We start from the raw sequence: 13389 nt of genomic DNA, 5'->3' as shown, positions 1-13389 counted from the left end.
ATAACTTTGTTTTCTTTTTGTTTTGGTTAGCAGTTTTATTCTCATTCTACTATATCTCTGGAATATGACTTTACAAAATGAGCCATGTTTTTCTAGGCAAAAAAGATTATGAATGACTCATGTTTAACCTTGTGTCACCTGTTTTTATTGTTTTCTTTCTATAATTTTCATTCCAAATTGAGCTTCTGATCTTTGAAGATAGGTTTGCAACGAGCAGAAGTTATGGTAAAGGGCGCTGGTAGTGGAAGAGATGCCGCATTACGAGCCATTGCTAAAAGAGGTGTGCGATTAAGTTGTATACACGATGTAACACCTATGCCGCATAATGGATGTCGACCGCCTAAAAAAAGGCGTATGTAAAAGAATTAACCCGCTTTCAACTTTCATTTCAAGAGAAATAAACGATTGAATGATAAAATAATAATACTAGTCTATTATGGTTCTCAAAGATTACAGTGGAAGTGTGTTGAATCAAGAGTAGATAGTAAGCAATACTGAATTTGCCATGCACAATATACATCAAAAGACTATATAAGAACTAAAAAGTAGATACCATGCGATGATCCGTATGAGAGTGAGATACAATTCCCCATCCGACTGTCAATTCATTGAATAAATATTGTTAATTAAGGCTACTTGAAGCAACAATCCGTCCATCCCATTGCTTTGATAATCCCAGTGGGGTATTTCTCCATGGTGTATTATGTATTGATGGTTATTTAAGGATTTGTTTTGCAGATGCATTTTTGTAGTTGTTCTTGATTCTTGGTTGTATTCTTAGGCTTGGTTTGTGATTGTGATGATTGCTATAGTTGGGCGCAGCGGAGCGCGTCGTTTCGTCTAGTATAGATCAAATATCGAACAATGATATGCTAGGAGAACATAGAGATCCAATGCATAAACGTGACACAAGAATGCTCGTTATATACTTGTCTTTGTATGATTTTAGATATTTATAATGTTCATGCAATAAATTTTTTTGTACCATGTTTTAAACATGATTGTAACTGAAATCCACGTACATTTTTTTATTTCTAGGATACAAGTATACCATATTGTGATGATCGTAAAAAACCCAGTTAGTTCAAAAAGATTGTTTCATATTTTTTGTATTGAAAAAATTCAATTAGTTTTTCTCCTAATAACAATACAAACAAAGATAACAAGGCCAAAAAAATGCACCCACATCGTTCCAAAAGAGCGAGATCTCTGTTTGTTTGAAAAAAATTACAATTTCTTACTACACAAGACAAAGTTAAACTTGTGAAGAATATACATAAGTGAAAATTAAATTTGAAAGATAGAAATATCATATCTACATGATTAATGAACTTGTTTGTCTTTGTTAAAAATGGCTCAAATGTTTTTGCATGGGAAATCCATCATTGCAACTTTATCATTGGTTATAATGTTACATGGTTTGCTAGTCACACTAATATTAGATCGGGTGGATCATGCAACCACATGTTGGCGGGTGATCCAACAAAATTGCTAGATAAGAATGTGCAACTTGACTAGCTTTCTTTGGGCATTGTTCAAACTTGACATAAGCAAACTCCTGATATAGAAAGATGCATTCTTCATAGCTTGCAACTGCGACACCAATAGAGTTCCTACCACTATGCATAGTCCCTCTACTATCTCCACACACCTAAAGTTGATTATTAGTCTAGTGCATCCCTAGTCTTGAAAAGAGCAGATAGCCGCCCCATAGGGCCCTTGCTTCTTGCATGACTGTCGAATTAACATTATAAGTGTTGCATTAGCACCCCACTCTCATCATTGTTATCTAAAAGTGCACATCCAGTTTTACATAGTTCTTGGACGGTTTCTCCTAGCCACCTCTGAATCCCTTCTGTCTTCTATGATAGTGTAATGAGACACAAGGCATAATGGACTGTGTTGAGCGAACTGGAGCTTGAATTGGTTTAGCTCGAACACTATTGGACGCCAATACCACCACCATTTTTTGAGATCCATATATTCTATCATGCGAACCAATGCATACATATTTGTGAATCTTTATCTCTTCATGAGTATAGGCACACGCCTAAAACAAGGAAAAATACTTTGTTGGCTTTGTTAAAAATTGCACAAGATATTAGTATGCTGAGAAAACAACGAGAATGAAGTACTATATAGAAAGCTTCAAGCCAAAGTTACAGAAAGATGAGAGATGTTAGGGCATCCACAGTGTTCGATTTTACTGCCTTTATGGCCGCCTCCATGTCTTTAGAGGCTGGCGCCATATACTAAAACTGTCTGCCTCTAGGCAAAAATGCCTGGCATCTCCTTCAAGTGAAGAGGCAGCCTCTAAGCTTTTCCTTTGATTAAAATATTTTATCAGGCCTACTTGTTATTAGGATGATCAAGTTCATGCACAGTTCTGATCAGGAGATACAAGTACAAAATATAATTATTTAGTTTTTTTAAGGGGTACAGAATTATTTAGTGTTATGGTAGGGCTACACATTGCATGTATTTTATTAAGTTTAGAGGTGAGTATATGGGCCCAGCTTAGAGGTAGAGCTGCCTCCAAAACACTGCTGGTGCTCTTATGCTCCTTTTTAGCCCATGATAGCCTACAAGGACTCAACTGTAATTATGTAGCCCAATTTCAGCCCACAGGAGAAGGACAAGATTGTAATTCCATCTTTGCAGAAAGGACCTGCTATTTTTCCCAGTCTAGGGTGCGCGTGAGCACGAGCCCAAATCGGTGCCCGAACCCTAGCCGCACGGCCAGATCGTCGGCGTCTCCCGTAGCCCCACCCCACCCGCCGTCTTCCCCGCTCGGCTCGGCCTTGCTTCTCACGTGCCGGTACGGTAACCCTAGCGCGGCGCCGGCGGCCAGCGTGCCGGGCAGCAGGCTTCGGCGCCGCGTGGGCCGTTGGGGCAAGCTGCAGTTGCGAGGTGCGTGTCGGCGTCAAGTTCAAGCGAGCAGTGGGGCAGTGTCAGGCGGAGCGGCAGCATCAGTGAAGCTCAAGTTCAAGCTAAAGGTTTGATAACGACTGACTGATGCTTCCATTCCGAGTCTTTTATTTTCTTTATTATCCTCGGGTGATCTTTACAGCAATGTGGATCTCTGCACCGACCAAGGACGAGGTAGCCAAAGTAACGATTGTATAATTCCAGGGATTTTGTGATTTAAAACGGCCCCTGGGATCATAAGGTCGCAGGGTCGCAGCCAGTAGTGTTGTGCTGGCTCATGAGTGTAATGGCCATGGTCGACAAGATACTCCAGTGTTTTAACATATGTCTTTTTTTACCAGATATTCACTTGGTAGGAATTCCTTTCATAAAAAGTTCATTGCTTTGTGCTCCCGGAGTCTGTAATAAGTAGACTGGCTTGTGGTATTTGGCACCCTGCTTCTCAGCGTTGTAGCCGCTTGTGGATGGTAGTTCTTTTTTCTGTCCTTGTTTTTAGCTTGGAGTTCATGCTGGTGACATTTCTCCTTCGGGTTGAGATGCGCTGGGCGTGTTGCTCCATAGAGTCTTTAGTCCGTCTCGGTAGCTTGTGAACCTTGGGTTTCTTTAATGGAAATCGGAAGGGGGAGACCCTTCTTTTATCAAAAAAAAAGTTCATTGCTTCACGTATGTTTAATAAGGCCCCTAAATTTCTGTCCTGGCTCATGTGAATTTTAAATTGTACATGATACACAGCAATGTGTTTTTACTAATGGTGAATTATTAATCCATTCCACCCCACCCAGATGGTTGCAATTGTGCAAAGTACTGAAACATCGGATACTTCGTATGTCTGTGTCAACCAAAAGTAATTTGTAAGAAGCTCAGGGCTGAAGAGAATAAAATATGTTTCCTTACCAGTCATAGGCTTGCATATTGTGTAGTAGGGGAATGCTGGTACCATGCATGGGAAACATTTAATAGATTAGAGATTATACCTAAGCCCTTCAAGCACCATTAGTTTACTATTTGCAGCCAAGTCCAAGTTGATCGAAGCTAGCTAGGGACTGTATATCTGAAAAGTTAAATTTGTTGGGAGGGTCCTGTAAAGTGCTATATCGTACGTGTGAAGCACTCGATAATTGAATTTGCTCTTAATTATTAACCAACCGAACTGTAATACAATTAATTAGGATAAACTGTCTTAAGGACAGCCCCAGTGCTCCAGCCTGGACCGTGTCCAAATCATACTTACCATGTAGGATTTTATCTGACGTGGAGGGGTAATTAAAGGAGAGAGAAAGCGAGATTGTATCCTCAACACGGTACAACTCTTTTCGGCGAACCTGAGGCATAATAATATCCATCTTGATCCAGTGTTCCCCATTCTCTCACCCCGCAAGCCTTTCTGCTCCATGACTCCGCCACCATTTGCTCCTCGGGGTCACCTTGCTTGTGGCCCCCACTAATAGCCATTGTTTTCCCTTGGCCCAAGATGCGGTCACCGTTGTCTCCCCTCCGTCCCAGCCGTTGCAGTCGTCACATCCTTGTCCCGAGCGACCATCGTCTTGCATCTCATCACCCAAGCTGCCACCGTGCGGCCACCAGTTTTGCCGCTTGTCTGCTTGAGTAGCTCCTTGCAGACGACGCTCGATCCCGGGAACAAGCTGTAGGGCACTGCCATCCAGGACATTCTCCGGCCGCAACCCTCCTCTACGCACTCCTTCAGATATCTAAGCTCGGCGGTTGTTGGAGCCAGGCTCCTTCACTGGCCGACACCTGGAGCTCCTTGTCAATCACTGGTGCTACAGGCAGTGGCGGAGCTTCTTTGAAGCAAAACTGGGCTGTGGCCCGCCCACTTTTGCTGCAAAATAGTGGGCCTACGCCCAGTTTTGCTGCAAAATAGTGGGCCTAAGAGGAAAACTGGGCCACGAGGAAAAAAACTTGGGCTCTGCTCTAGTTTGGCCTGTCCAGCCCTTGACTGTAGCTTTGCCGCTGCCTGCCGTGGCGTTTAGGGCTGCACAGGTAGCCGCATTTTGGGCGACAAGCTGGTCATCAATGCCCTCCTTGCCGGTCTCACTGAAATCAATTTGGACCTCATCTCTCACCATGAGTCAAGTGCATACGACTAGTTACATCCATTGCTCTTTTTGGAATGGAAGCAGAGTGGAGTCATTTGTGGACCATTGGTTTGATTGTTTTTAGCTGGCTCTTTTGATAACCTGCTATTTCTGTCTCTTATTTTTCTTAACAATCTACTTGGTGCAGCGGTAAAGCTGTTGCCCTTGTGACCATGAGGTCACGGGTTCGAATCCTGGAGCAGCCTCTTGCAGAGATGCAGGGAAAGGCTGCGTACAAAAGACCCAAAGTGGTCGGATCCTTCCCTGGACCCTGCACAAGCGGGAGCTACGTGCACCGGGCTGCCCTTTTTATTTTTCTTAACAATCTACGGTTGGAGTTTGTTGAGCAAGTTTATCACTGGGCAATATTCAGCACAACTATTTCTTGAACTTGAAGCCTTTTCTTTTAACGGGTTAAATACATACCAACTGAGCAAAAAGGAAAATTGAAACTGCCATAATTGGCTCCCAGTGTAGGTTAACTAGGCTGCCTTTGGCATCGAGGTGGATTATGATGATCCGACATTCCTAACTAGCTCTTGCCTAATTTTTCATTTGGCTATCATTACATTTTTCTGCTCTCGTGGCTATTTTTCCACATCAGATTTAAAAATAAGTTAAGCATGATTCAGCAACCACAAACAGACCCTTATTAAGTGTAAATTTTATGAATTTTGCAGATCATCTTAGGGATCTTTGGATTGGCTATATCATCTTAGGAAGGAGTAAGCCATGGGGAGCAGACAAGTTGTCGCTGTTCTTCAACTAGGTGGAGTATTCACAACTGACGATGATGGGCATATGACCTATTCTGGCGGAGAGGCACATGCGATGCTTGTGAAAAGTGGTTGGACTTTTAAAGCGTTTAAACATGAGATATCTTCAACACTCAATAACCTCAAGCTTGATTCCTATGCATTCAAATACTTCCTTCCGAGAAATAATAAGACTTTGATTTCAATTTCCAATGACAAAGACCTTAAGCGCATGGTTGAATTCCATGCGGACTCGGAGACAACAGACATCTATGTCATTAAGAAGGTTGACAACAGGTAACCTTCTGACTGATATAAATATCCCTCTTAAGCGTATTCTAAAAGTGACATGAGATATATTTACAGGGTAAAGAGCTCTGTAGCAGATTCCAGCACTCCTGCAGATTCTGCTATAATAGGGACTGCTCCAGATGGATCTAAGCGGCAAAGGATATGTGCAAGTTGGGAGAACACAATCACTGGAGTTGGCCAAGTATTTGAGGGTCCAAAGGAATTTCGTGATGCATTGCACAAGTATGCCATTGCACATAGGTTTCATTACAGATTTGTCAAGAATGACTCTTCTCGTGTCACTGTGGAATGTACTGATGAAGGATGTCCCTGGCGCATACATGCTTCCAAATCTTCTGCAAATCAGGAGTTCATGATCAAGAAAGTGGTTGGGAGCCATACATGTGAATCAGAGACAGTCAAAAGTAATCGCCTAGCTTCTCAAAAATGGGTTGCTAGTGTTATCAAGGAAAAATTACGTGACAGTCCAAACTACAGGCCAAGAGATATTGCAAATGATCTCCAGCGTGAATACGGACTAAGCCTGAACTATTCTCAAGCTTGGCGAGGCAAACTAATAGCTCGAAAAGAACTTTACAGCCCACATGAAGAGGCATGTAATCAGTTACCTTGGTTTCGTGATAGAATTCTCGCAACAAACCCTGGGAGTATGGCAACAGTAGAGGCATTGGAAGGTTCAAAGTTCCGCTTCTTTGTTGCATTCCATGCCTCCCTTCATGGTTTTGAGAATGGTTGCAGGCCTCTTCTCTTTCTTGATGTGATAACTGTGAAACCAAATAAGCATTGGAAACTATTAGGTGCTACTTCTGTTGATGGTGAAGGTGATGTGTTCCCTGTTGCATTATCTGTAGTGGATGACGAGAGTCAAGAAAATTGGCATTGGTTTCTTGAACAGCTAAAGGCATCGTTGCCTATGCCTGGAGACATAACATTCATATCAAATGGCAGAAATGGTCTCTGGGATGATGTTTCTGTAATATTTCCAGATAGTTATCATGGATACAATGTCAGCTTTTTCATTGAAGAATTTAAAACAAAATTGGATGACAGCTGGAGTGAAGAAGTAAAAGATATAATGGTCGAGCATCTTAAGGATGCCATATATTCGTGCAGAGTTGATGAATTCAATCATTATTTTGATCTCATTAAAGCTGAGTGTGACAAGCTTGCTGAATGGCTTTTGGAGACTAAACCTGAGCGGTGGTCAGATGCGTTATTCAAAGGGTCACGTCTTGGCCAATACACATGCAATATTTCCGAGACAATTGCGGAGTGGATCCCCAACAGATATGAGCTCCCGGTAGTGCAGCTGCTTGATACAATCAGATGCAACCTGATGGAGATGATCTATACACGCAGGGAATCTTCCAATACATGGTCAGAAGTATTAACACCATCAGCAAATCAGAAACTTCAGGAAGAGATGAACAAAGCTCTTTCACTCAGTGTTGTTTGCTCAACTGAAAATGATGGAAACAATAATGTGTTTGAAGTATGTGATGGTTCGGTCTATACGGTCAACATTGATACATGGGACTGCACCTGCAGAAAGTGGCATGTGTCTGGGATTCCTTGCTGTCATGCCATCGCTGTGTTCGAGCAAACTGATCAGAATCCAGTCGAGTACTGTGCCAAGTATTTCAGAAGAGATTACTACCGCATGACTTACGCCATGTCAATCAACCCGATACCTGATGTCATTGTACCTCCTGCATCAACTGACGTAACGCAGAGCATGGGATTGCAACCATGCCCCATTCTAGCTCGCCGCCAAGTTGGCCGACCAAAGGAAAAGCCAGCTGATCCTCGTATTGCAATTAAAAGGGCGGTGCGCTGCAGCAGGTGCAAGGGCTATGGGCACAACAAAGCAACTTGCAAAGTCCCTCTCACAGCATAAGTTGTACTTGCTGTTATCAGTTCAAAGAATGTACATTATGTTGATAGTTGCTTTCCTTCTCCTTAATGAACTCTAGTGGTACCTTTTATGTGAAGATTTTCATCGTTCATCTGACAATGTGCAGAACATTACCTTGTCTTTGTGTGGATCATAGCCCGAAACATGTTGTACTGCTGCTGTGCGTTATCATTGAATATTTAGAAACATTTCCTAGTAGGCGGCATGGGGAAAGATTTTGAAGGTTGTGTGAACTGAATAACTGATGCACACTGTTATATCTATCTCCATTTGTTCCCCCAGGCCCGGGCCTGATTTACATGGTTGTTTTTGCCACCAAAAAGCTGTTCTTTACGTTTCCTTTTGGTGACCTTATGCAAATCATTCTCTTCTCACAAGAGGGGTGTGTAACTGGTTCTTCAAGAATGATCCCTTCTATGCAAAAATCGTCATCTGTTGTGGAATTCGTTTCAGTCTTTCACTGGGCCAAAAATTTTACTCTCCAACAATAGCTCAAGCGGGAAAACTGTCGAGTTATGTGTGCAGAAGTTTTCTTGGCGGTGAATTTCAGGAAGATATATTTTCTCCAAAATATACAAATATTGTGGAACAGGGAAAATACTATTGCGCAAAGTGCAATCTTATGCAGTTTGTGACTTGGTTAGGAGATTTTCAAAGTAAACGTGCTTCGCTACATCTAGACCATTTTTTCTATTTCTTGCGCATTGTGGGAGATAAAGAACCACCGTGCCCATGACAGCCCAATTAAGGTTTGAGGAGTGCCTCCCCTAACACTAGGCGGCTAGGGCAAACTTTTTCCTCCGGACTTCACCGGCGAGCCCTTGGATGTGCCTCCTCTCTGCCTGCCGCTCCGGCAGCCGGTCGCGGGAGGGGAATCTCGGTGCCTCTGCTCCGCTTAGTAGTTTAGGTTCACCCTTCGATACCACACTTCCAATTGAGAAGAGGACTCAAGCAGCTTTGGTCCTCTTTCTCTGATGTGTTCTTAGAAGTTAGAACCCACTACCCTCCCTAAAAGACCATGCGACCATCGGATTCACCTCACGATAGTTAACCAGTGAATCAAAGGCCTTGTATTCACACCACCGGATGAAATTGAAGCCATAATCTAAGAGTTACTCTAGAATGGTACTCTACAAGCTCCGCCGATGAGTCTGCCGAACGGGGAAGAAGAAGGGATGCCCAATCAGCGCGTGTAGGGAAGTTGTTGCGGTGGCGATGGCTATGGTCGGAAAGCTAACTTTCATCATCATCCACTAGGTAACAAGCTATGTTTTATATGCGGCCATTTGCTTGAAACTACTCCCTTCGTTCCAAAATAGATGACTCAACTTTGTACTAGCTTTAGAGGGAGTAATAATCTGTTGAACTGGGGCTCAGCACGCCAACAAACAACTGCTAAAGGTTAGTGATGACAATATGGATTATGTGATCACATGAGAAAATTGATGGATGGCAACGCTGTCTACAATATGGATTATGTGATCTAGAGAGAATATGTGAAACTTGATGAGTGGCAATGCTGTCAACAAGGAGGCAGGTAGATGGCCACTGGACGGATCAAATGCAGTTTTTCAGAGAGTAGAAATCACATTATGGACTGAAAGGATTTGTTGGTTGAGTGTATGTCAACTAACAAGATCACAACTTCTGGATTAGAAACTTCATCTACAACTGATAAAATTGAAAAGTGCATCCGATTCCAGTACCATCACAATATAAAATCGGACTGAACTTTCCTACAGCTACTTACATGTTCAACAACTACATACGCCAAGTCCAAAGTAATTGGTCAAATGAATTTTTTTCAAAAGGTAGAAATCGCATTATGGACTGAAAAGATTTATTGGTTGAGTACATTTCAACTTACAAGATCTCAACTTCTGGATTAGAAACTTCATCTACAACTGACAAAATTGGAAAGTGCATCCGATTCCAGTACCATAGCAATATAAAATCCGACCAAACTTTATCATACATGCTACCAATACAGCGACAGTATTCCAAATGATGATGCATGACGAGTTCAATCTTTCTCAAAGGATACTGGAAATTTAAAAAACAGCAATTATGATAGATGGTGTGGCAACAAACTACATCCCCATAGATTGCTATGCTGTCTTCGCCATGTAGCTGTTGTCAAGTCCATGAGTGGAGAGAGACCTGAACCAGAATATGTAATGAGATGAATGGTCAAAAGATATATCAACTAACCTATAAAAGACAGATATGCCAAGCAAAATCAACTTTGCTGGATGATTCAAGTTCCAGAAATAGTGTAACAATATCAAGGAGAGCTATGAAGGAAACAACTCATCAATTGGAATTTCATTTCTGTCAATTTGGCAGGATGGCAAAAATTATAAAATGACACATCGAGAGCATATGGAATGCATCGTCCTTTGCTAAACTTGAAATGAAAATAGCCTTATAAGAGTATGAGAGCATTTGTAGTTGAACGATCATGAATGAATGACTCACACGAGTGTTTAAATGTCCAGAGAATTTGGGAACAATTGTTCTTATACACTTGACAAATATGTCAATACTGTGCAAATCCACAAAGTGATAAGAAAAGAACAAGTTTACAAATTTGAATCAAGGCACTAGTTGATCAACTAAATATTCATTAAACATGCAACGGCGTAGATTGTAACAATACTATAATGCTTGAACCTAATGAACCACTGAGTAGTGAAACAAATATTACCGAAATCAAATCAAATTTATCTAATACCTGAGGGGATACTCAAAACACCATCCCACGCCTAGCAGGTACAATGTACTTCACGCTTCCCTGGTGATCCTCTCGCTTGGCCAAACCAGCATCCTCTCCTCTCTTGGCCAAACCAGCGCCCTCTCCTCTCTTGGCCAAACCAGCACTCTCTCGTCCCTTGGCCAAACCAGCATCCTCTTGTCCCTTGGCCAAACAAGCAGGCATTCTTGCACCATCCACTTTTGCTTGAATAGGAGAATCAGCAGGGCACTGAAAGCGAACAATAACACTTCAGTACCATTACTAACAAGAGCAAATACCAACCACAAGATAAAACATTACCTCATATATATATATCTTATCTTAGCCTCCTCCTTCGCCAACATAGCCTTCTCAAACTCCAACCAATCCTGCTTATTCCGGATGTATACAGGTACATCCGGTTGCAAGAAAGGAGTATGATTGATACCACGACACTGAATGACCGGGGTAGAGTGGCCACCTTTGTATTTATCAGCATCAACAGGGTGCTTCAAATCATACTCCCCGTACTCCGTACAACCTGAGCATGCGCCTTAGGCAAAACAAAGACATGTAGACAGTCACTACATATTTAGATATAAAATGTAGTAAAGCTAAGGACCAGTGGATGAGATGAAGGGCAACCAAAAGGCTAACCAAATTAATGTGACCTAAAACTCTATAAAGAACTTAATCTAAGGTAAAAGGAATACCATTGATTTGTCATTTAATTACCAAATAACTAGCCAGGAGAAAGAAAACATGTGTAGACGATCACTATATGGCTGGGCATGAACTAGCTTAGATATTAAAACTGTAGTAAAGCTCAAGGAAAGTGGATGAGATGAACAGAAACATGACACAAGGGGCAACCAAACAGGTCGGCCAAATAAATGTGACCCCAAATTGAGCAGAACATATCTAAGGTGGAAGAAATACCATTGATTTGTCATTTAATTACCAAAAAATAACCAACCAAGCAAAATAAAAGCATGTGCAGAAAGTGACTACATATAGCTGCGAATGAACTAGCTTAGACTTTAAAACTATAGTAAAGCTCAAGGACAATGGATGAGATGAAGGGAAACATGACACAAGGGGCAAACAAACAAATGTGACCCCAAACTGTATAAACAGAACTTAATCTAAGGTGGAAGAAATACCATTGTCAATAGGTTTAACCATACAGAAACAATTGAGCATGTATTCTTCATTTTCGCCTTCTATTCATGTGATTTCACCAAAGAATAGATTGTCGACACCACTGTGAAAACCATCATCTCCTTTGGTTTTTGCAGTCAAATTGATATGATAGAATTTGTTAATAAGGCCGCCCTCCTCCTCGTAAATTTGTCGGGAGCACACAACATTATCAAGTTCATATGCAAGATCCTAAAAAGGAGGCATGGATTGTATCAGCAATTAGTACATGAACAGAAGACGACCAATACAAGCCTGGTAATAGGACAAAGAGTGAGGGCGGGAGGAGGGAGAGAGATCAAACCCCCAAAAGATGGTGATCTTCATTGTATTTATCCAGTAAAGCTTGAACCAATAGGTTCATATTCCTACGCCCGGGATTGCCTTCGGACGACTTCTTCCTTGTGCCATCAGGCCAATAAAGGCGATGTCGCACTGCAACCTCCGCCGGCGATAGCCCATCTCTGCACCTGGTTGAGGTTAGAACACACTATATGTTAGTAGATTGTAATTTCTGAAATGCAGAAATCCATGGCAAAGTTGAGAAAAAACACATTATTGGAGAGCGCAGGCCATCAAGATGGCTTTTGATAGCCTTTTCAGCTTCCTCCAAGCTCCGGAATGGCCCCCCCAGACGAGGATACGTGTGGTAAGAACCCCCCCAGATCTATTCTGATGAAAAACTGTATATGCCAACCAGGAGGTTTACGAGCCGAGATGAGTGGAGACGAGTGTGTTGACGTTGGTGAGACATCATGAGTTACCACCTCTGCCTGCTTGGAGGATGAGGAAGGGTACTCACACCTGAAATGGAACATGGTTAGAAGGTTAGTATATAGACAACAAATTTTAATATTTGGTGATGAATAATTCATATAATTTGAAGGTCGGGAATATATGTTTTTTGCACATGCCACATGCACGTGCACTACTAGATTTTGCAAATAGCCCTAGGGTCGGATACCCTAAGCAAGCAGGTAAAAACGCTAGGGAAAGGGGTTTCCCTAGTGTATCCCCTAGGGAAATCGCCCTAGGGCACGAATGGTGGGGAAATCTCGGTTTCACTAGGGTGAAGAAGGAATACCCTAGGTATAGTCCTCTTTCCCTTGGGTTCTATACCCTAGGGACACAAGCGACAGGTGGCCCGCATGCTGACCTGTAAAGTTGATATCCTTTGGGTTAGTTTCCTTCCCTAGGGAAATATTGTGTAACGGCGACCGTTGTTAGCCCAGTTTAGATCCCTTGGGTTTACAAACCCTAGGGAATCATTATTTCAAAATATTGCATTACTGGGCAAATTAATATTGTTTCGTACAAATTAAACTATAAAAAATAATTGTATATAATCACTTCAAAAATTAGAAAACAATCACATGAAATATATATTTCAACCACCATTATTATAAATAGCAACATCAAAGAGTTTACATAATAGTACCACTCTTTACA

At 41.9% G+C, this 13389-nt stretch overlaps 1 protein-coding gene and 1 non-coding gene across 2 annotated transcripts; one reads left to right on the top strand and one right to left on the bottom strand.

Moving 5' to 3' along the window:
• The first annotated feature begins 2666 nt into the window (after positions 1-2666).
• LOC125517666 (uncharacterized) lies at positions 2667-8304 on the top strand. Its single transcript, XM_048682877.2, has 3 exons — positions 2667-2996; positions 5705-6076; positions 6146-8304. The coding sequence occupies exons 2-3, from the start codon at positions 5757-5759 to the stop codon at positions 7986-7988; spliced, it is 2163 nt and encodes a 720-aa protein (XP_048538834.2). The 5' UTR covers positions 2667-2996; positions 5705-5756; the 3' UTR covers positions 7989-8304.
• Positions 8305-9905: 1601 nt separating this feature from the next.
• On the bottom strand, positions 9906-12859 carry LOC125517665 (uncharacterized). The gene is made up of 7 exons (XR_015609245.1): positions 12855-12859; positions 12495-12744; positions 12245-12410; positions 11904-12132; positions 11062-11293; positions 10741-10989; positions 9906-10166 (listed from the first exon to the last, which is right to left on the bottom strand). It is a non-coding gene; the product is annotated as an uncharacterized LOC125517665 (transcript).
• Positions 12860-13389: the final 530 nt, after the last annotated feature.

This window comes from Triticum urartu, chromosome 6A (genome assembly GCF_056163025.1).
Source record: "Triticum urartu cultivar PI428250 chromosome 6A, HENAU_Tu73, whole genome shotgun sequence".
NCBI classification, from domain to species: domain Eukaryota; kingdom Viridiplantae; phylum Streptophyta; class Magnoliopsida; order Poales; family Poaceae; genus Triticum; species Triticum urartu.
This window is presented reverse-complemented; position numbering and strand designations above follow the sequence as displayed.

Bases quoted from the DNA above. Each gene is read 5' to 3' on its own strand.
- LOC125517666 (XM_048682877.2), top strand. From the start codon at position 5,757: ATGGGGAGCAGACAAGTTGTCGCTGTTCTTCAACTAGGTGGAGTATTC. The intron at 6,077-6,145 runs GTAACCTTCTGA...ATATATTTACAG, and splicing joins ATTAAGAAGGTTGACAACAG to GGTAAAGAGCTCTGTAGCAG.